The 23,916-nt window shown below is 39.8% G+C and overlaps 2 protein-coding genes across 7 annotated transcripts in view; one reads left to right on the top strand and one right to left on the bottom strand.

The window, feature by feature from the left end:
• The window catches only part of IFT80 (intraflagellar transport 80), a 124,747-nt gene extending 119,574 nt beyond the window's left edge, over window positions 1–5,173 (top strand). For 2 of the 6 annotated variants that reach the window (XM_036242778.1, XM_036242777.1), the window contains exon 20: window positions 4,739–5,173. In XM_036242778.1, coding sequence (XP_036098671.1) covers window positions 4,739–4,849 — 111 coding nt within the window. In that variant the 3' untranslated portion in view covers window positions 4,850–5,173. The remainder of the gene's footprint in view (window positions 1–4,738) is intronic. The other 4 variants (XM_036242779.1, XM_036242781.1, XM_036242784.1 and 1 more) reach the window with 3 other exon arrangements.
• Window positions 5,174–19,228: 14,055 nt separating this feature from the next.
• CUNH3orf80 (chromosome unknown C3orf80 homolog) lies at window positions 19,229–19,972 on the bottom strand. Its single transcript, XM_036242315.1, has one exon. It carries the CDS (start codon window positions 19,970–19,972, stop codon window positions 19,229–19,231), a length of 744 nt encoding a protein of 247 aa, XP_036098208.1.
• Between the last annotated feature and the right edge of the window lie 3,944 nt (window positions 19,973–23,916).

The raw sequence follows: 23,916 nt of genomic DNA, 5'->3' as shown, positions 1-23,916 counted from the left end.
TGGTTTGCATCTTGGATTTACCTACTCTACTATTGATACCCTGTAAATTATTCTTTATTTCAGTTAGTGCATCCTTCATTTCTGACTGGTCCTTTTTTATGTTGTTGATGTTCTCACTAAGTTTCTTGGAGGTTTCCTTAAGTTCTTTGAAGGTCTCACTAAGTTCCCTGAATGTCTCACCCAGTTCCTTGAGCAACCTTGTAACCTGTGTCTTGAACTCTGCATCTGACTGATTGCTTATCTCCCTTTTGTTTAATTCTTTTCCTGGAGTTTTGTTCTTTTCTTTTATTTGGGACAAATTTCTTTGTCTTCTTATTTTGGCTGCTTCCCTGTGATTGTTTCTTTGTATTAGGTAGAGTTGCTATGTCTCCTAGACTTCATAGGATGGCCTATTGTTGTAGGTGTCCTGTAGGGTCCAGTGGTATAGCCTCCCTGATCACCCCAGCTGGGCCCTCGAGGTGCACCCCTAGTGTGGACTGTACACGCTTCTGTTATAATTGAGTCTTGATTGCTGTTGGTACGTCAATGGGAGGGATTTACTCAGGCTGATCAGCTGCAAGGACTAGCTGTGCCCACTGACCTCTGGCCTCTGACTACCTTGGAGGAACAACTGTGTAGGGGCCAACCACACAGAGCAAGATTTACTTCATCAGGGCTGTGGTACCCACTGAGTCTGCTCATTGAGTGTGTCACTTGTGGAGGTGTTTGGGTGGTGGTGCTTCGATGTGGTCTGAAGCTGTCCACTGGGTGTGCTGGCTCTGGGGCAAGGTCAGCCACTACCTTTGTTCCATCCAGGGCCACCCAGCATAAGCTACAAAGCGATCTGCAAATGACTGCTTCTTGTGCTGGTCTTGGAGGCTCAGGAAAAGCCAAGTTGTGAACCAAGGCTGGCTGCTTCTAGTGCCAGGTCTGAAGCCAGTTAATGAGAGGTATGGGGCTTGCTGTGACCAGATGCTGCTTTTTTCAGACAATTTAGGAAACTCTGAAGCAGGATCCAAGACAGGCCAATCCTATGGTAAAGCCTTTGGGAACAGCTTGGGTGGGCCTGAAAGTTGGGTGTGGCAGGGTCTCAGGGAATCACCAGGGTGGGGCAAACAGTGTGAGCCAGGTTGTTGGCACCACAGATATGGCGACTGTCTGCCGCCCCAGGGAAGGGCTCACCAAAGGGACAAAGGCCTCCACCAGCACCTCTGGGTCCTGGGTAGTTGGAATATTGGCTGGGTGAGACATTGCTGGGTCTTAATACTGTGTTAGTAGACTTCATAGTGAAGGCAATGTGAAGACTTGGAGGTTTAAATTATTTTTTCTTTTTTATATGTTTTTAAATTGATTTTTAGAGAGAGAGGAAGGGAGAGAAGAAGGGAGAGGGAGAGAGAGTGAAACATCGATGAGACAGAAACATCGGTTGACTGTATAAAGAACATGGAAATATATAAGTTTTGGATCTTTTGAATTTGAATATAAGAAAAAAATATATATTTTTTTCAGTTTGTGGTATATTCAGGTGGAGATAGCTAATGGGCAATTAGAAATATAAATGAACATTGAAGGATATTGACAAATTTATAGGTAAATTTATGGTCATGGCCATCTAGGCATAGTTGAACCTATGTGAGTTGATGAGGGAAAGTATAAAAAAGATGTGGTTGGAACCCTGGTGAATACTAATCCTTAAGAGGTTATCTAGGGGAAAAATACAGAAGAAAAAGAAAAAAAAAAGATTACAAAGGACATTTAGAAAGGAGAGCAGAAACCAGAAGGGAGGGGTATTATACAGTCTAAGATGAGACAGTTTAAAAAAAAACAGCTGTCAGCAGTGTCCAGGGAATGCTCCTACATCAGGGCCTTGTTTCCTCTGTCAGTATGCTCTTTCCCAGACACACACATGGATTCACTCACTCATCTCTTTCCGGTCTTCATGTCAACTTCTCAAGGAGGCCTTCTCTGATCACTCTGTCTGAAATACAACACCACGACCCCCAACCTCACCCTTGGCACTATCTCCCTTCCAAGAGTTTCCAAAACTCTTACCACTTCTGACATAATATATATATGTGTCCCTTTCACTATTATTTGTGTTTCCTTGTTAATCTCTCTATTAAGACTGATTTTCATCTTTTTGTTCACTGCTGATTCCTTGCACTTAGAATAATCCTTGGCATATAGCCAGATAGTCAGCACTAAATATTTGTGGAATGAGTAATTGAATCATACAGAGAAAGTATATAGAATGAGGAATAAAAACACTTGATGGTGCTGTTAGTGAAAAGTTTCTGAAGTGTAGCAAGAACATACTCATATTACAGTGATCTGGAAAGAGAATGAGAGTCGGGAATGGGAAGGACCAGGATGGTAACTTTCAGGAAAACAGAATAGAGAGGGACAGATGATAGGAGCAGCCAATAAAGAGAAGGAAATTGAATATGTAAGTAATAGTTGAAGGAAGATGTCCTAAAAGAATCTATGAAGACAGAATCAGGGACTTACATGAAGAGGTTGACCAGAGAAGAAGGGAAAGGGATAAGGTTGGATACAGATATAGGTAAGTTAGTGAGTGCAAGGAAGGAAGTTAAGTGAATTCATGCCGGATGGCCACTATATTCTCTGTATAGTAGGAAGCTGATTTTCCGCAGAGAGTAAGAGAGATGGGATAGAGGATGGAGAGCCATCTGGTATGATTTTAAAATTACTTCTAGGTGAATAAGAAGAATTGAGTAGGAATGAGAATTAGAAGTGTCAAATAGTGTTGGCACTCTCTATAACAGAAAAGAATGTTTTAGTATAGAAGTCATTAGACAGTTATCATGAGTACATCCTTATATAAAACTCAACTATTAAAAATACTCTATTCCAAGGACTAAAATATCAGAACACTGTTCCAAAACTGGATAAATGCCAAAGTGAGATTGAAACATTTGTTTTCAGCAGGGCACCTATCATCTAACACCTCATTTGTATTATAACAAGTAACTAATATAGATGTCATCAATTTACTTGATGGACTTCTGTGTAACAGAACAACAGTCATTTAGAGCACCCTCAATATATGGTTTTATTGTGATTGATTTGAGAAACATATATACATCAATTTAAGGCTGGAAAAAGGCCAAAGCATACATCAAGTTTGTCTTTCTCTTTGCAAATGTTTTGTTAGACACAGAAATGAGTGTTTTGCCATGTAAAAAATATCAAATTCCAGCCTGATTGAAAAATGAGTCTTTCAAATAATCTAACATTTGCTCTGCTTTTTGATGGAGCTGTTCCTTGTGTCTTAGCACAGATATTCATCTTCTATTAATAAGAAGGATTTTTTTAATTCATGTAGTTGATATAGTAAAAGTGTACAGAATTATTATCTTTTTTAAAGGTTGACCAAAAGTATCCACAAATTAATTCACAGAAATTTGGATAAAGATATTGAAATAAAAAAGAACCAATACTTAATTTCATCAACTTCCAGCACAAAATAAAGGAGGCATGCATTCCTGTTAAGGTTAAATTAATCTTTTAGTTAAGATAAATCTGTTCAAGCAGCAAACAGAACTTCAGTGTGGTGTAATATTACTTATTCCACCCACCTCCCCTACATGAAGGTGAAAACCTATTCACTTTTGGCTCAGTCTTAGCAGTTTGGATTTATTTCATAGTAAATCAGAGTTAATTTAGCCTAGGACCCAATTTTTCCATGTCTTGCCTGAGAGGACTCACATTCCTTAATTAGTGATCTCCAAACTTTTTAAAACAGAATAATGCTTTTTCTTAAATAAATTGTTCCTAGAACTCAGGGTGGAGTCCATTCCCAATACCAAATGTAATGAGGGCAGAAGGTGCAGCATCGTGGGTCAAAGAGAAGGAAACAAATAAAAATTTTACCGTTTTTCAACGATTCTTTTTATATACGTCCCAGCTGTGCTTTCCCACTCCTTCCTCTGATACCTTTACATCATTGTTTTAACCACCACTATGGCTTTATATTACTTTAAGAATTGTGGCAAAGGAGCTATTTTTGCAGAGTATGCTCAGGGGAAGCAAATGCTGCCCTATCTTTCCTCGTAGCTAGGCATGAATGGAAGCCTCAGTATATAAGTGGTGAAGAGCTGACCCATTTGCAACAGGCTTGGAGGAGAGCAGTCCACATTCACCCATGTCCCGAGGCACCTGTGCAGAATCCTAAGGATCCACTGTTTAGATGTACCTTTTATAGATAGCTATAATAACTTTGGTCTTTTGAGTAACAATGAGAGTATTTGCTTTTTATTGTGGTTATCGTTATGTTTGGTCCTATTCTTTTCTTTTTTTTATCCTCACCCGAGGACATTTTTCCATTTTTGTTCAGATAGAGTGGGAGGGAGAGAGAGGAAGAGAGAGAGAGAGAGAGAGGAAGAGAGAGAGGAAGAGAGAGAGAGAAACATTGACATAAAAGGGACACATTGAGTGGTTGCCTCCCACACAATCCCAACTGGGCTGGGGACAAACTGCAACCGAGGTACATGCCCTTGGTGGGAACCGGACCCGAGTCTCTCTGGACCGTGGGCCGATGCTCTAACCGCTGAGCCAAACCAGCCAGGGCTGGTCTTATTCTTTCAAGCTATTTCTTTTTTTTTAGCATTATTTTTTCTTTCATTCCCTTTTACTCTGTCTTAGAAGTCATGTATTATATATTTATTATTGGTTTCTTTGGATTAAACAAAAAATGTCTTTACTATTTAAGCATGATTCTTCTTTTCTTCTACTGCAGCTCCAAGTAGATTGGGAGAAAATCAAAGCCAAAATTGAGGAAGAAATTACTAAAGAACGAGAGCGATCATCAAGCAGCCAGTCCAGCAAGAATATAGGTCTAATGCATTAAATGCCATGCTTACCTTTAAGAAGTTTAACCTTGTGAAACAAATTCTGATTAACCAAGGGTATGCATGTGTTCTTTGCTAAAGAGAAAGGCAGACTCTTTAAGTGTAAGCACTTAGTGTGTATTTAATACTAAAAGTATATTCATAAAGACTAAGCACAATAATTTATGTAATTTCATCTTACACTTTTTAGTCAAATAATTTGCAGAACATTCTTATATCTTTATATACCTGCATTGTGTTGCTTACATTCCAGTTTTTTGTCCAGTATTTTATATCTGGATCTTCAGCATGAACACATATTAATGCTGGTAATAAAATATTGGATTCTAAAATGTATGTTATCATTAATTTCTATGTGACCTCTAAATCATAAAGCACTCTAAAAGTTTATTTATACAACAAAAATGCATAAGGATGGATTTATGAAAATGTACAACAACACATATACTTGTACACCAGTGTTCATGGCAGCGTGATTCACAGTAGTTAAAAGGTGGTCAAAAGATGAATGGATAACAGATGAATGGATAAACAAATGTATGTACATATAGTGGAATATTATTTGGCCTTAAAAAGGAATGACATTCTGGCATATGTACAACATGGATGAACCTTGAAAATATTATGCTAAGTAAAATAAACCAGACACGAACTGTCAGAAGTTTATGATCCCACTTATTGGAGGTGCCTAAAATAGGCAACTTCACTGAGACAGAAATGAGAATAGAGGCTGGGAGAGGGGAAAATGGGGGAGTTATTGTTTGTTTAGTGAGCACAGAATTCCTGTTTGGGATGAACAAGTTCTGGAAATGATAGTGGCAATAGCTGCACAACATTGTGAATGTTCTTAATGCCACTGAACTGTACACTTGAAAATAGCTAAAATGGTAACTTGTATTATGTACATTTTACTATAATTTTAGAAATATACCTAGAATGAACAAGAAATATTTTTCTCTTTCCTCTCCTGATTTGAGAATGTTCAGGTTCTAGACTCTAGCAGGGGTGGGGAACGTCCGGCCTGCCGGCCATAGAAGGCCCTTGAAATCAATACCAGCTAACATCACAGCCTCACCAAATTAGCCCAACCAAATATAGTAGGCTAGTTTTTAAGTTGATAATTTTGTATGGCCCTCGGATGATGTTATAAATATCCAAATGGCCCTTGGCAGAAAAAAGGTTCCCCACTTCTGCTGAGTTTGTGAAAATCTTCTTAAAGGATAAACCTGTTTGACTAGCCTGAATTTAGTATGTCCCAAAAATATTACTGCTAACACTTTTAAACATTAACACAAGTACTTCTTAGAAAGTCTTTCATGAAGTCATATTTAGAAATGGTATAATACAGAGTAGGAATATGCAAATGTATGAAAAAGTGGTTACCTCTCTCACCCCCATTTTAATAATATAGATTTCTTTATGGAAATGTTTCTGTCTTTTCAGCATTTTTTTTTTTTTTTCTGGAGTGTTGGAATATCCTGTTCTGCATCCAGAAGCTGGGTACAAGGGTATATTTAGTTTGTGAAATATGATTGAGCAGTTTACTTAGAAGTTGTACTTATAAGTTTATAGTAGTTTTGCACCCAAGGCTTTTGTTTCTATGTAATTTTATCACATGCATAGCTTTATTGATTTTTTTTTTTATCCTCACTCGAGGACATCTTTCCATTTTTTTGCTCAGACAGAAGGGAGAGAGAGGAAGAGAGAGCAAGAGAAACATCGATGGGAAAGGTACACATCGAGTGGCTGCCACCCGCACGACCAACCAGGGCCGGGGACAAACTGCAACCGAGGTACGCGCCCTTAGCGGGAACCGAACCCGGGTCTCTCTAGACCGCAGGCCGACGCTCTAACCGCTCAGCCAAACTGGCCAGGGCTCACATGCATAGCTTTACATAACCACTATAATCAAGATACAGAACTGTCCAATCACCACAGGCTTCCTCCTGCCACCCTGCATAGCCTCATAGCCACATCTACCCTCTCCCTCTCCCTCTCACTAGTGCCTAACCCTGGGCAACTGCTCTCCATCTCTATATTTTATTTCAAGAATTTAATCCTCTAGCACACAGTAAATATTAATCTCCATGAGATTGCATTCTAGCACTTAATGCTACACACGTGGTGTCTTGGCTTGCAAACTTTTGTTTATTATTTTCATGTAGAAGTGAACATTATTTGTCACTAGCTAAATGAATGAGCTCTCTGGTGTAGTCCCAGTTGACCTGAGAATAAGAAAATATACTTTAAGTAGAGGTTTTATTGCTTCTGGCGTGAGTCATCTTAAACTCTATTTTAGTGATAATATTCCCCAAACAGAGATAAGCTTACAGCCACTTGCTTTACTTCTATACTGTTTGGGGTGATGTCAGAGAAATGCCCTAATACCAGGGCAATGCCCACAAAAGCTGCACAGTGAAATATATTTACTGTGGATACATCTCTAGAAGGACACCACACAGTGGTTAACTCTCAGTTTGGAGGAGTAGACAGAGATTGAGGTTCAGGTGGTAGAGGGGACTTTTGCTGTAATGTTTTCTTTGTTAAAAAGGAAGATGTATGTTATTATCTGAGGAAATGGACATTTAAGCATAAAAAGATGAGAAGGTTCTATACATTTATTGGAATATTATAGTATAGTGGCATAAAATATGGATTTTAAAAGTTTCATCTGTGTATGTTTATATTGTAATATGGTTTTATTACCGGTTCTTTTCACTTAATGACACATTAAATCATAACCATATATCCATACTAATAGATGGTTTAAAATTTTTTCCCTTTATTGATTTTAGAGAGAGAGGGAGAGAGAGAGAGAGAGAAACATCGATTAGAGAGAACATCGATTGGCTGCCTCCTGCATGCCCTCCACTGGGGATCGGGCCCACAACCTGGCATGTGCCCTGACCAGGAATTGAACCGGCGATCTCTTGGTGCATGGGTCGATGTTCAACCACTGAGCCACACCATACTAATAGATGTTTTATCGTATTTTAAAGGCTGCAGAATCCCTCTCTGTATGGATAGAGCAGAATTTATTTAATCAGTGTTCTATGGGATAATTTAGTTTGTAGCACCCCACCATTATAGCAGTGCTTCAACAGGTTTCTTTGTAATCAAATCTTTGCATAGGACCTGATTATTTCCATGGGATAGAGTTCCAGTTAGGAATCTAACTGCTGAATCAAGGCTATGTACATTTAAGGCTTTTGATAACTATTAAAGGTCTGCTTCTGACACATTCTGGAACTTAAGGGCTCCTCAAAGCTCAATGCAGAAAACTTTTTCATGGCCTCAAAGTATATATGTATATAAGTATATACTTTAAAGTATATAATAAGCTCTTTGGTTTATCTTTTGTCATCCCTGCCCCACTCTGAGATATGTCAGTCTGTTCCATGCCTCCGGACTTAATTTGTTGGTCAGTTTATTTTGTTCATTAGATTTCACAAATAAGTTAGATCATGTGATATTTGTCTTTCTCTGATTGGTTTATTTAACTTGGCTTAATAATCTCCAGGTCTATCCATGCTGTCTCAAAGGATGAGAGATCCTTCTTTTTTACAGCTGCATATAATAGTGTATTAGTGTAATAATTTGGTGTACAACATAAGTATTTGATATTTGTATATATTGTGCAATGATCACCACAGTAACTCCAGTTAATGTCCATAACCACACATAGTTAACAAAGAAAACTTTTTTTTTTCTTGTGATGAGAACTTTTAAGATTGACTCTCTCAGCAGCTTTCAAAGGTACAGGTCTTCCATTTCTTTGGTTAAATTTATTCCTACATATTTTATTATTTTTGATGCAATTGTGAGTGGGCTTGTTTTCTTTCTTTCTGATAGTATTAGTGAATAGAAATGCAATTGTTGTATACTGATTTTGTGTTCTGAAACTTGAGTGCATCCATTTATTGTTTCTTTTGTATGAATCTTAGGGTCAGTGTGTGTGTGTTTAAATATACTTTTGTAATTTACAAAAGCAAAAAAAAAAAAAAAGGCTTTTTAAAGGTCTGAGAGAAATAACATTTTAGGAGAATAATTTAAGTTACGTAGTCATTCATTCCTCTAGAATATAATGTGTTTTGGGATTGGACCAAAGCATCAGGAGTTGAGTTCCTATGTACAGTATTTAGACCCCTTGAAAAATTGTAGTTAGCTACTCTTTCATGCCATCGGCCTATACTGAGGATCTCATTTTTAGAAGCTCCATGGAATATATTTAGTGTAAAGATGGTCGAATATGTTATGCTTGACATGACAGTATCTTCTTTATGAGAACTCATAAGACAAGCTTCTGCTAGATCTCAGTGCCAGACAGATGTGTGCTTCTCTCAAGCAGCTGGTCTGATTTATTTACAAACACTGAATCTTTTAACTGAGCTGCTTCTTTCTTTCTGTTTCCTGCTAAAAAGCTCAGAACTAAGGCATAAGCTTATTTTTTCAACTCTTCTTTCCCTCTTTGCCTTGGTTTCTTCATTTACTTTTGGGGGTTCTTTTGTGTGTCCTTTTTGTAAACGACCTTGAATACATTTTGGTATAAGCTACAGAATGGCTGGATGGCTGGATGAATAGGTGCATGGGTAAGTGGATGGGAAGATGGGATAATTCATATATTTGTGAGGTTTTTTTAACCTTTAAGTTTTATCTTCTGGAGCCCTATAAAGTAAAATGAATTTCTATAAGTTTGCTTTTTAAATGTTTTTTATCCTCACCCGAGGATATTTTTCCATTTTTTGTACAGATAGAATGGGAGGGAGAGAGAGGAAGGGAGAGAGAGAGAGAAACATTGATGTGAAGGGACACATCGAGTGGCTGCCACCCGCACGACCAACCAGGGCCGGGGACAAACTGCAACCAAAGTACGTGCCCTTAGCGGGAACCGAACCCGGGTCTCTCTGGACCACAGGCCGACGCTCTAACCGCTGAGCCAAACTGGCCAGGGCACTTTTTAAATGTTTAATCACAGTTATTTTATTTTAGCTGTCTCTTCTTCAGGTTAAAACTCAGAAATGTTTATATAAAAGCCTTTATATTAAACTCTGTTCCACCGTACCTGAGGTGGATTTCAATGTCCATTGGGCCAATACATTTGCCTTCATTGCTCAACTTGCCCTCCTGAACCTCCTTAACTTTATTACCCCAGGAACCTGTACCCTCCTCTGTTCCCCCAGACCTGATGTCCATACCCTAGGAACCACTTCTGAGGGTACTGCTTCACCCTTGTCCTCATCCACACCTTCTCTATATGTGAAGTTTCAAGATCTAGTATCTCAATCTCCTACTCCATTGGCCTATCTTTCTAGATCTTCTTACCTTTCTCCTGCTAGCCTTGCCCCTCAAGATATCTACACTTTAACCATTTCCATCTGACTTAGTCTGCCACTATTAGCCCTTCCTTGCCTGCCCAAACCCAATTTTTTTCTTTTTACACAGGCTTTCACCCACAGTGTAGCACCTTAACCAGCCATTAAGACCAGTTGACAGGTTTTAAAAAAATTAATCTTTGTTTTTCCTAAAAGTGTTTTCTATTTTTAATTCAAATCATTAATGCCCATAATTAACTGGAAAAGTTTTTGAATTCCCACAAGTTTATTTTAATTTCACACTAAGAACCCAGTGTCAACCATTATGTGTATACTGGCACTTGAAATACATTTCCATGACCCAGGCACAGTGTTAAGTGCTTTCTATACATGACCATTATATTCATTGAAATGAGTATTTCATTTGAGGTAGGTAATCTCCCCATTTTATAGATGAGAAAAATAGGCTTAGAGAAGTTAAACAACTTGCTTATGATCACATAACTAGAAAATCTAGATTCCAGAGATTCACCCAGGCAGTCCAACTCTAAGTCAGTATGTCATACTGTATGAAGTCTTAACAATCATACTCTACCACAAGAATACAAACAGAATCTTAATTTAGGAAGCTATTTTTGTCCTTGCTTCAGTATTGGCTGGCACTGGGTTTTTAGTTCTAATGTTGGACTCTATGGTTCTCAATTTTATGCTGAGCACACAAAAACTAATCTATTTCTTTTTAAATATTGGACAAGATTTACCAGCTATTTTAAATAAATGCTTTTTCAGTTTTTAAAATTAATAGTCAGACTAGGAAGTAGGCACATTTGTTGCTTAAGGAATTGGCTGAATGAAAAAAAAAAAATCTGAGTTGTTTTTGTTAACCATCTCAAGTTTTAGCCATAAAACATTTCTGCATTCCCACAGATAATTTTTTGAGTTATTAAAGATTCCTGGCTCATATTCTATAGTATTTTTTTTTTTTTTTATCCTCACCTGAGGATATTTTTCCATTTTTTGTACAGATCGAGTGGGAGGGAGAGAGAGGAAGGGAGAGAGAGAGAGAAACATCGATGTGAAGGGACACATCGAGTGGCTGCCACCCGCATGACCAACCAGGGCCGGGGACAAACTGCAACCGAAGTACGTGCCCTTAGCGGGAACCGAACCCAGGTCTCTCCGGACCGCAGGCCAACGCTCTAACCGCTGAGCCAAACTGGCCAGGGCTATTCTATAGTATTTTTAATAATATTTTCTTAAAACAGCAAATAACAAATAATAACTACCTTATCTTCCTGTGAAAACACAGAAAGTGATGCTCTGATGATGCTATATAGCTAATGCAGCTACAGCTACAGCCCTGATGGTATTCTGCGAGGTGAAACTGCATGTTGAGAAATTTGGTGGTTAAGAGAACCAGCTTTGGAATCAGACAGTCTGTATTTACCTCCTGGACCTTCTGCTTATTGGCCAAGTAATTTTGGGCACACGACTCAACCTCTCCAGGCTGCACTTTTCTCATCTCTAAAATGGGATTGATGATCCTTAGCTCCTCTTGTTGTGAAATTTAAATGAGAATATATGTAAAACACCTAGCACAGTGCCTGGTATATGTAGTATAACTATTATAATCATCATGATAACAAATGAAAAGTGTCACCCCCCCACAGCAACTATCAAGAATATATCTAAAGTTGTGCACATATTTATATTTTGTTCTTTGGAAGAAAAGCTAAAATGTAAATTACTACCAAATTTTCAGAGCATGCTAGATACAATGATATTTAACATAACATGCTAGAAATAATGAAAATAATAAAGAATTGCAAGAAATCAAATGCAGTATTATAAATTTCAGGAATTAACATGATATTGTTAATATCAGATTACAGATATTTACTAAAATAAAACTAGGTGTCTACAAAAAGCTTAGGAGCACTGCAAAGCAGAACTCTAATACTCCTCAAGAGACTGCTGAAAAAACTGGAAGGAAGGGCAGAACTGTGGAAGACTTGGCAGATATCAGAGTTCCCACACATACACAAAGAAACAGGAGCAAATAAACAGTGGCAATTTCCACAGAAAGCTTAGAAGCATGCAAATCACAAACCGGAGCCAACGAAAATGCTTAAGAATCCTCACAGGAATGCTGAAGACATCTAAAATAAAACCAGGACCCATGGAAAACCTGGCAGCTATCAGGGAGCTCTTGGAAGCACGAAAAGTACCAGAGGGGCAAGTAAATGATGATAATGTCCACAGAGAGCTTAGGAACATTTGAAAATAGAATCCAGAACCAGTAGAAAATCTAAGAACACTCAGGAGACTGGGGTAACTGAGGACAATGCAGACTCCAGAAAAAGATCTGATCAGCAGCAAAAGGCTTATAAAGACACCGAAGCAAGCTGTGCAACTAGAGTGAGTGCAACCAGACTCCTTATCTCCCAGGTGGAAATGTAGAAAAGATCACAACCTCACAAGTATCAAGAGATTGTTTAGGACATAGAAAAAAGGCAGAACCAGTGTAAGACCCAACAGCAATTTGTGGACCCAGAAGACAAGACAACAAGAAATTCGGGACAGGTCCCAAGGAGAGTAGTGAATCAGTCAAATTGATAGTTTATCTCAAAACTTCTGAGAAGTTGGGCCCTGGCCGGTTTGGCTCAGCGGTTAGAGCGTCCGCTTGCGGTCCGGAGAGACCCGGGTTCGGTTCCCGCTAAGGGCATGTACCTCGGTTGCAGTTTGTCCCCGGCCCTGGTTGGTCGTGTGGGTGGCAGCCACTCGATGTGTCCCTTTCACATCGATGTTTCCCTCTCTCTCTCTCTTCCTCTCTCTCCCTCCCACTCTGTCTGTACAAAATGTCCTCTGGGGAGGATAAAAAAAAAAAAATTCTGAGAAGTTGGGAAGGTCATAAGAGGCCTGACAGGCACCAACAGACAAAACACCTAAAGAAAAGGGAAATCAAATAGAAGACTTGACAGGTGTCAAGAACCTCATGACAACCCCAAATCAGAGATGCGATAAACAGAAAATCCTACAGGTATGATGAATCTTAAGAAAATTCCTAAGGTACATCCAGTAGAAGATCTGAAAGACATTACAATTACTTATGGCATTTCCAAATTCTGAAAACGTATTCACAGAAAACCCTTTGTAAGGATTCAGAAATATCAGAGAAATTACAAGAAAAACCTAAAATATCTGTAACAAAAGATGTGAAAAAGACAATTCTAGAAAACTAACAAAAATACTAGAACACACAGAGTGCACACATTTTTCAATTAAAAAAAATATAGAAGGCTGTATAAAACTTTGAGAAAAAACAAAAAACAAAAACCTGAAGCCAATTGTTACTAATACTTTATTGAAATCACCAAGAAAAACAAACTGCAGTCAAAGACTTCTTGGAACCCAAGCACAATGGCAGAATCCAAACAAAAGACACGATGTTTGGAAGTTGACTGTAGTGGACTTGAAGAAATGTTTGATTTGATGAACAAAAATAAGGATGGATCAGATCTCAGTCAAGGAAATTCCTCTTGTAATCATTGTGAATATGAATCAAAAACAAATTCCTCTGAAGCTGAAGACATGGCCAAAGAACATGCAAGACAGGCAGTCAAAGAATAAGATTTACTCTAAAAACAAATAAAAATTCAAGAATCTAAACATTTACCTAGTTAAACAGATACTGTGCAAACAGAGATGCATGTAAAGAAATATGAGTTTAATTTTCTAGAAAAGCTGAGTCAAAGAATGTCCTTACATCCCAGACACAGATACAGAACTGATAAAGAACCAGAGTTTCAGTTGCTTACATTAACAGAAAAGATTCATATAAAGAAAGATGAGCCCGGCTGGTATGCCTCAGTGGTTGAGCATTTTAGTGGTTGGCACTAAAAGAGGTCGCCAGATCGATTCCCGGTCAGGGCACATGCCTGGTTTGTGGGCAAAATCCCCAGTGGGGGGCATGCAGGAGATAGTAGATGTTCTCTCTCATTGCTGTTTCTATCTCTCTCCCTCTCCCTTCCTCTCTAAAAATCAATTTAAAAATTATATATATATATATATATATATATATATATATATATATATGGAGAGAGAGAGAGAGAGAGAGAGATGAGAGAGAGAGATGAGAGATATGAAGAAATTACTGTGAAGAGCTTCCAAGAAAAAAACTGAGAAGTTAGAGCTGTGGAACAAAAGACAGAAATTGTTACCACAGGGGAATAAGTAAAACTGGTATAAATCTATAGGCATCTGATAGCTTGGCTGGTTCAACAGAGATCAGGGGTCATGCACATGGAGAAAGATGACAGACTAATGAAGAATTTGCAAGAAAAAAGTTAAATCTACAACTGAAGAGAAGATACTTTCAAGACCCAGGAAAATAATCAAAATAAATTTTGATCTGGTAAAATTCTTGGTCAATACAGAAGAGGAAAAAAAAAAAAACAATATAAAATAAAAATAAACCCAGAGTTTCTAATTTTTTTTTGGTCTGATGAAACAAATATAGTCAACAAAGAAGCAGAAGATAAAACTATTGGCAGTTTCTCAGATAAAAATCTTAAACACCATGGTGGGGATTCTTCATTATCTAGAAGCAGGAATAAAAGTAATGTAAAGTTAGAGATATCTTCTAGTCTACCTAGTAAAACAGATAATCACATACAGAAGAAGCCGAAGAGGAACCTATGTAAAAAATCTGTAAGACTGCAAAACCGGAAACTACAGAAGTCAGATGCAAATAAAAAACAAAGAAAACACCTTGGAAAATACTGTTTTATCAAAAGAGAAACTTTGTGCAAAAAGCCAGGGCAAAATCAGAGTGATATTAAATTTACAGCAAAGAGTAACTTGGAATTCTAAGAGATGTGTTTCAGAGGAGTTAAAGAGGAAAAAAGTGATAATCTTCCGTTTGATGGCAAGCATAAATATCCTCTACAGTATAATTTTTGCCATAAAATTAAAAGTGAATTCTGTAAATAATAGAAAATAAAAATTAGGTTCTATTACTATTTAAAGTATATTCAAATTATTGGTTTCATTTGACATTTGATTATTTTATAGGCAAACTAAAAAACAAGAATTAAGACATTCTTTCCAGCCCTGTGGAAGAAAGGATGTCTTTTTTTTTTTTTTTTTTGCAGTTATCTGGTTGCCGATTCATTTTTTGGTTAATAAAATATCTTCCCTTTGCCTACCACTTATTAGCCTTTTCATGAATGGATGAAAGGAGAATGAAAAAGTAAACTAAACCAGTGAGGTCAGCTATAAACTTGCCAATACTCTATACTGATTGGTTGCCTGCAACTTAACACTTTTGGAGAAATGGTTAGTGCTGGGTTGCTCAAAATAAAACAACTCATCACTGATCTCTCAATCTGGAAATCCAAATTTATTATGATTCATGAGATTTTTATAGACGTCAATGTAGAATGTTGTATAAATCTGAACACCATACTCATGTTTATAGCATTATCGGTTTTAGCTCTGAATTGTTTCCTTTATTAATTCCACTCTAGAGAAACTGTATACATTTATAGGACATTAAGGTACTCAGCACATTGCCTTTTAAATTATTGAGGCCATTTCCTTAATATTCCCTTTGGCGTTTACAATTGAATCTTGTTTTCCTTACATAGTACACCTCATCCCCTTTGGCATAATTGCCAATGAATGCCATTTCCCATGGTTGAGGCACACTCACATTTGGAGAATGTAGCAATTAATGGCTTCTTAAAACTGTCATTCTATCTCAAGACAACATTTTCCCCTTGGTTATGATATTGAATGCCAATAACAGATTGCTTTTAAGCAACTGGTGATATATATATGATTTAGAAAATCAATCATGTTTTCTCACATTCCAAATGGATTCTTACCATACCCAGGACCATTATTTCCCTTCTCATGAGAAGTCAGTGAAGATAAAATATGCTTGAAATATTTTAGTCTAAGAATTACTTTTATAATTGAAAACCAGGAGCAAAGGCTTAGTAAGTACTGGAGAACTTGGCACTGTCAGATGGGTTTGGTTAAGATGTGTGCATATGTAGCAAGCAGCCTTGCAAAAATGATCAGTCACAGAATATCTATAGTATATGTGTGTATAGAAACACACACATATACAGGTGAGAGAACAACAATTTCTACATTTCTATTTTCTACTAGTTCTATGTAATAAATAACTTTCAGATGAAATCTGTAAAACTGAACACCCAGGGACTGGCCTCAGGGCTTTAAAAATGTTTCTTTCCAGGTATTCTAGCACTGTGAACACATACATTCTGTATGTATTATTAACATGTTATATGTGTGTATTACTATGAGGCATGTTGTAATACACTAACAAAAATAGTTTTGAGATTTTTTTACCTACAAAATTATGCCTGAACAAATTGTGTCTGGTAAATCAATGAACTGCAAGAAAGAAAAAAAAAAATGAAGTCAAACTCACTTTTATTCAACTAAGGGATGTGAATAAAAGCTTGTGTGATATATAGGGAAAAAACAAATGTAAAACTTGTAATTTTAAAAATCAGGAGAACCTCATTACATGATTGGTGTCACATTATAGACATTCTGAATTTTTTAGGGAAACGTTCTGTAGTTCATACAGGGAAACATACTTGATCCATATTATAAGGATATTTTTACAAGATCTTATTGTAAAGTTCAAGATATTTGTAGCAACAACATACAGGATATACTTTATATACTGGTACTTGAATATGTTGATGTTTAAGATATGGGTGAATTCTAAGAATTGTCTGAAACTGTACTCTCAAAGGATAAATCATTTAAAAGAATATGGCAACTTTGAATGGTGGATAGTATTGATAGTCACATGTAACTAAAATTTACATTGTTTGAGAAACATAAATATATGCGATTCTTCAATGTAATATGACTTCATTAAATCATGTACCATTCTCAATTGATACTGTCTCAACTCTTGATGCTTTTGCCAATTCATAGCTTAAAATTTCTTTTAAATGACAAAGATACACATTTCATATTTTAATATACTATCATATAGTCACACATCTGATACAGTTTTCACAGAGAAAGGTCTTAATGTTTTTCTGTTTTAACACTTCAAATGATATAAAGGACATTAGCTTTTAAAAGTATAGAGTAAACCATCCTCTGTTACAATGGAGGCATTTTAAGATTTCTTAGAACTATCAGACTTTTTCAACCAGCTTAAAAAGTTTAATCAAATCATTTTCTTCTAAAACAATTCAGATTTTTAAAGATTTCTCAGGACTGTCAGACTTTTTCAATCCTAAAAACAATGTTTTTGTGTACATGTGTGAGGTCCATGTACGTAATCTTTTTGTTGTTCTTGTTAATCCTTACCGAAGGATATTTTTTCCATTGATTTTTAGAGAGAGTGGAAGAGAGGGGGGAGAGGGAGAGAGAAATATTGCACGTGCCGGACCAACCGAGGATTGAACCTGCAGAACTTGCAACCGAGGTACGCACCCTCAATGGAGATAGAACCTGGGACCCTTTGGTGCACTGGGCAATGCTCTAACCACTGAGAACACCTGCCAGGGCTGTAATCTTCATGTTGATACTCAAGCAGAGAAACCTCTTTTGTTTTCCTTCTTTTCCTTTTATGATAATCATAAATTGTAATAATTTTATGGTATACCAGGTATATATTGTACATAGACAATCTGTATATGTACATTAACATAATGCATTTTAATATATTACCATTTGCTTAAAGACCATTTCATAGAATGGTAGAACTGATACAATAATACTTTTTTTTTCTTCAGACAGGTTGACTGAATCCTTCTGTAGTACATTACTGCACAGTTATGGCTTTACACAAAAGTTACAAATCACAACAAGTTCTTATATTTTATATCATGTTGTGGAGTGTATTCCAAATGAAAAACGGAGGGGAAAGTGCATGGCATGATGCTTCCTGGTATGGCATATATGTCTCTATCACTTTTACATATAACTGGTAAATGATACAACGCAGACTTAGACTACATAATGTATAGTTATTATAAAAAGTTATATATTATGCCATAGTACTAAAAATAAAATTTATTCTCCTCAAATAGTGAAAATAAGATCTCCTTCATGTTTTTGTCACATATGTTTTCTCATTCGATCATGCCTCTTTTTTCCCCATTGTAAGTGAAATGATGTCCAACATTTTATTAAACAATAATGAGAGTCTGGGCAATTTCTAAGCCATTAAGGCCTGAAAAGGGTGATAAGACAATTACCTTGTCATTAATTGCAGAAATACCCCCTGATACGTTCAATACATGGTACAAAATATAAAAATAAAAGACAAATATAAATATCTTCTCAGTTATTGAAAAATCAAAAGTCCAACTGTACCTTTTTACGAATACGGTCTTGGATATACCTAATTCTTTATCTTGAATAGGTACAGCCACTAACAGAATATCACAGGTATCCCCCACCAAACTGCGAGCCCTCAGCTGTGACTATGCTTGGCCAGGAAGACGGGAGGGTTTCTGGGGTTCTTCTCTAGGGAGGAATTTGATCATACCTACGTGCTGCTTTCCCAGACCCGAGCGCAGTCTAGGCTCGCCCCCTACCACTTCTTCGCCCTCCACCCATCCTGGGAGACCGTGACCAGTCCTGGAGAGAGGGAAATGAGTGGAACTGCATCCCTTCCCCCTCATCCCTAATGGATACTGCCCTTCTCCCGGCGCACTAAAGGGCTCACGTGTTCTCTCTGATTCGGGAAGCAGGCACTTACAAGTGTACACAATCTGAGAGCGGGGACCGTCCTTCGAAGTTGCGCCCTGGGCTCGTCCGCTGCTGTCACCCCACCGCGCGTGCCTAATGTTTCCTTGAACCGAATGAAACGTAGGGAAACTTAAGATCGAGGGGGAGAGCGTAACCCCAATCCAGTCTCCGGGCTAATGGGCGATTTGCCTGGGATGTTAGGTGAGGTCTGAGCCAGTTGTTGGTGGCCAAGGCCATCCCAGCCGTTGTGTCCCACCCGCAGCCCCCAGCCCAGTTCTGTTCTCGTGGTCCTCGAGCGGTCCCCGGCGCTCAAATAAGCGGGAAGCGGCCCTCGCCGCCGTCGTGCTCCCCGGTGCTGCCGCTTCGAGGGCGGCCAAGCATCGACACGGGCAGCACGACCTCCCCGGGGCTGAGCTGCTGCAGCCTCATGGACTCCTCGTAGGTTGGCAGGTACTTGACCTCCTCGTAGCTGGGCAGCTGCAGGAAGGCCGGCGAGACTAACCGCAGTTCGTGCTCCGAGGCGCAGGAAGGGACCGAGAACCCGCCGCCTCCCCGCCCTCGACCACCGCTGCCACTGTCCAGCAGCGAGTCCTGAGAGCCGGCGGCAGCCTCGTCCCGCAGTAGAGCGGGCGAGTCGTCGTCGTCGGGCGGCTCCGCGGCTCCCGGCAGCCCGCCGCCCCCCGGCTGCCCCGACCGTGCCTGCCCGGGCCGCGCTTGCCCGCGCTGGTACCTGCGGGGGCTGGGGCAGATGATGCGCTGCAGAAAGTAGCCGATGGCGAAGAGTACGAGCAGGATGAGCAGCCCGGAGAGCTTGCGCACGAACCAGCCCACGTTGTCGAGGAAGGCATGCAGGGGCAGCTTGCAGCAGCGCACTGCCGTGGCGTTGGCCGCGTCGCAGCAGCGCTCCCGCTCGCCGCACGCCAGCTCCGCGCAGCCCCCGCCGCCCCGCGAGGGCGCCACCAGCGCCAGCGCCAGCAGCAGCAACAGCGGCAGCAGTGGTGGCGGCGCCGGCGCCACCGACAGGCCCTCGGCCGTGACCCCAGTTCCCCACATGGCCCGCTCAGACCGTCACTAATGTCCGGGGCGGGGGACTGGGGAATCCGTCCGTCCGCGGATCCGTCGGCCCCTCCCTGGGCGCTCCGCTCGGGTCCCGCGCCTCCGCTACCTGCGGCCGGAGCAGTCCTCACTTGGCCACGTTTGGGCGGGAGGAGGAGCCCGAGGCTCGCCGAGTCTGCGGGAGGGGGCCGCTCGTCGCAGCCGGAGCAGCTTCCTGAGCTTCTGACCTTAAGCCCGCGCTCCCAGCCGCCCGGGCAGGGCGCAGGGCGTCCGGAGCCGCCCAAGATGGCAGAGGCAGGCTGCGTCGGGCTGCCCCAGGCATCTCAGCTCCGGCCGGCTGCGCTCTTCCAGGCGCTCCTGGCCACCCTCCGGCGCTGGAAGGGTTAACGCCCGCTCAGCGCGGGAGCACCCAGCTCTTGATTAATTCAGCCGTCGCGCTCTTCCGCTCCAGACGGGCGGGGGCGCCTGCTCGCGTAGGTGTCTCAGTTTTAAGTGATTGGATTTCCCCAGGAATGTTATTTAAATTGACTTGCGACTGGGATTCGCTTACCCATCCTTTTTTTGATCTTTCTGATTAAAAATGGATGGTGGCCATTAATGACTGGCGCAGCCCCGCAGCCGTCCCAGAGCTGGTGGGGCGGGGGGTGGGGGACCTCTGGGTGGTTCTGCTTTCAGGCAGAGCCAACCGGCTGGGAAGTCGTGGCACCCCCAGGAGACCTCCTGAACAGATAAAAGAATTCCCGGGAGAGGCTCAGGTCACAGGTATCACGGAAGTATCCCCAGAGACTCAGGGGAGCCTTCTGCCAAGGTGACCTGAGTTGACCAAGGAGAAGAGAGTGGGCGCATATTTCTCCAGCTGCTCATCCGACACCCCCCCCCCCCCCCCCCCCCCGGGCACAGAACAGGGATTTGGTTTGGGGTAGAAGGAGGCCTGTCTTTTCGCGTAAATAACACCTCTGTGAAATGTCAAAGGGGAGTTGTAAGTGGTTGGCAACGTTTCTGAGCATTGATCTGCGTCTAAAGGGCCTTTTTCAAGTTTATTCTTATTTGCAGTTTGCCTTTAAAGGGAGCCTGTGCTTCCACTGAGCAAGTGGGGTAGAGTATCTTTCCTTGAAGTCCCCAGTCCCTGGGTTAGCCCCTTAGTGTCCAAGGGATGAATAACAGTTACTACGGTCCCTGACCCACAGGCACATCTGCTGGGTGGTGGCCTTAAGCAGCCCCTAAGAGCCACGCCATGGAGAAGCCAGGAGCTTGCACTGTTACTAAGGCAGACTGAAACAATCATCTTTTTAGGATTAGAATTTATTCATTCCCCAATTCCCCTTAAATACTAGGACCCCTATGGAGAAACCAAACGGGAAATTTCACAATCACTGACAGAAGAAAGTTAAAAAGCAAAGGAAAAATATAGACACAAGATCCAACTGTAGGTCAGATAAAAGCAAAGATTTCTCTTAGAGTAAGTCACACCGTATCTTCCTAATAGTGTTATGGACCATGGGTGATTGTTTATTTAGACAAGGCAATGCCTGGTCTAAATGAAAACATTTAAAACATTTCTGCTGCTGAGAACCTTACTTTGCCACACGCTCCAAAAACAATCCGTTCTCCTCATGGAGAATCTCCTAAGTGTTTCAGACAAGATACTGCATGTGAAGCTCAAGCAATGAGCACAGGCCCTTCTTTCTAAACTCCCCAAAGCCAAAGCATTTCTCTGTGCCTTGATCTATTTCTCTGTGGGGAGGCTTTAGGCTTATTGTGTAATGTCCAATTAACAAGGGGTTTCAAACTGTAGTAAGATAATGGAATGGAAATAATTCTTTTTAAAACAATGAAAATGGTGTCATTCTTTCATTCACCTATCATTTTGCCAAATTTACACTAAACATTTTCTGTTCAAAGAACTCTGCTAGATGCTTACCATTCTAGAAAACAATGACTTTTCTCTCCCCAACATGAGGTAAACCCAGGCTTGCACTCCCAGCTGCTACTAAATGGAGTCAAGGAGAGATTCCACAGAGGGAAACAAATGTACTTTCCTTTTTGATCCTGACTTGTTCTTACTTTCCCAAAGGAAAAATAAAGTTAATGAATTTCAAACAATCCAAGGATGAAAGCAGTTTCACAGCCTGAGATAGGCTTTAAGTATAAAGTTGAAACTATATAAAAAAAACCTCTTTGGGCCCTCGCCGGTTTTGCTCAGCGGTTGGAGCGATGGCCTGCGGACTGGAGAGTCCCAGGTTCGGTTTCCGCTAAGGACACATACCCAAAAAAAAATTAAACAGAAGATGCTTTAAATCTCTTTAAAAAAACAAAACAAAAAAAAACCTCTTTGGGTTTTTATCTGACCTTTAGTATTTCTGCTAGAGCAGTAGGAAAATGGCAAAATAAAGGGGGCTGGGGGTTGCATGGTTAATGATACATAGGAGAAAGTACCCTACTTATTGTTATATTTAAATTACTAACCAGCATTTACATTGTTTAAGTTTTGTCTGCTTCATGGATTAGAATTTGTTTGTAGACTATTGGGACACAGAAGAACATAGATCTTATATAAAATAAAACTTTGGCAGAGTTATATGAAAACAGAAAAGGATGAGGGCTTCAGAATAAGTATGGAATGGATTTTTATTTGATTTTTTTCTTTCCAAATTGATAGCCCCAAAGCATCATCCATTAAAGACTTGCTACAGAAACTGGCGCCTCTTTATTTCTTCTCTGATCTCTCAGTCTCACTTAATTCGTTTTTATTTGCCATGTAACTTATTGTGTACAATCTTTTGAAGGATGGAAAATAAACCTTGTAGCTTTAAAAGCCCCAGAAAAGACATGATCTTAATTACTCAGCATTCTTATTCTTTATATTTGTTTAATGCACGAATGGGGTACACTTAGCTCCCAGAAAGTTATAAATTCAAGCTACTTTCTGAGGGAGATGGAATTTAAGTATATGTTCCATAGAAGAATTGAAAGATAAGAAAAATCACAATGTAAAAATAAAAATAAACCTATTTTTTTTTAATTGGCACCAAATAATGCTTAAATATGTTGTGCAAGAGAAAAACAGATGGAAGATGGGGATTGACTTGTCTCCAAAAAGCATGGTGTCTTTGAGTGTAGCTCAATAAAAATTAGAAATGTTAACTACTTTATCTCGTGGTAGCGTTCGAATATTTTTTGAAAATGTTATGTTCCTCACTTACATTCATATGAATGAATGCCCAATTAGCCATACTTTTCAATTCTTTAGAACAGAGAAAGCAAATAGAATGTAACAAAACCAGGTGCTGCTTTACCTGTGCTTCCAGGAGCTGTCTGATCGCTTGAGAAAGACCGGCTGGCCCCAGGATGCAACTTTCTGTTCTATCACATGACACTTGGTCCAGAGAGAATTTCTATCTGAAGTCCCCAGACTGTAAACTTGTGCCTTCAAGCCTGGGAAGCAATAACTTTGCCCTTTCATGTCCCTTCTTCAAAATGTCTAAACGTGGGCATGTGTATATTTGCATAAATGTGCCTACCTAATAATGATTTGTGATCTGAAATCTTCTTTTTAAAGTTCTTTTCAGATCGTATTTCTTTCTTCACTCATTTAATAAATATTTAACGAAGGCCCACTCTGAGCATTCTGCTCTCTTCTGGGCATACTATGAAATCAAACTGTTCCCTGTCTTCAGGGGCTTATTGGAGGAGGGGAGAACAATGGACATTAATCAATCATATTAATGACTCACTAATCCCAGACAATGATCAACCCTTATAAAGGAGAGGTGCAGGGTCCTCCCTAAGAAAGTGCTCCTTAAGAAAGGACAAGGTGAAAAGGAAGGTTTCAGGCAGAAGACACTTCAGGGACACAAGTCCCTGAGGTGGGAAGACCCTTCACATGACATCGCTTATGTTTGGGGCAAAACCTGTGTAATTTCTATCTCAACAGTTGAGAC

This window comes from Molossus molossus, unplaced genomic scaffold, assembly GCF_014108415.1.
Source record: "Molossus molossus isolate mMolMol1 unplaced genomic scaffold, mMolMol1.p scaffold_m16_p_5, whole genome shotgun sequence".
Classification (NCBI taxonomy): domain Eukaryota; kingdom Metazoa; phylum Chordata; class Mammalia; order Chiroptera; family Molossidae; genus Molossus; species Molossus molossus.
This window is presented reverse-complemented; position numbering and strand designations above follow the sequence as displayed.

Excerpts from the sequence above, each read along its gene's own strand:
- CUNH3orf80 (XM_036242315.1), bottom strand. The coding sequence starts at position 19,972 with ATGTGGGGAACTGGGGTCACGGCCGAGGGCCTGTCGGTGGCGCCGGCG.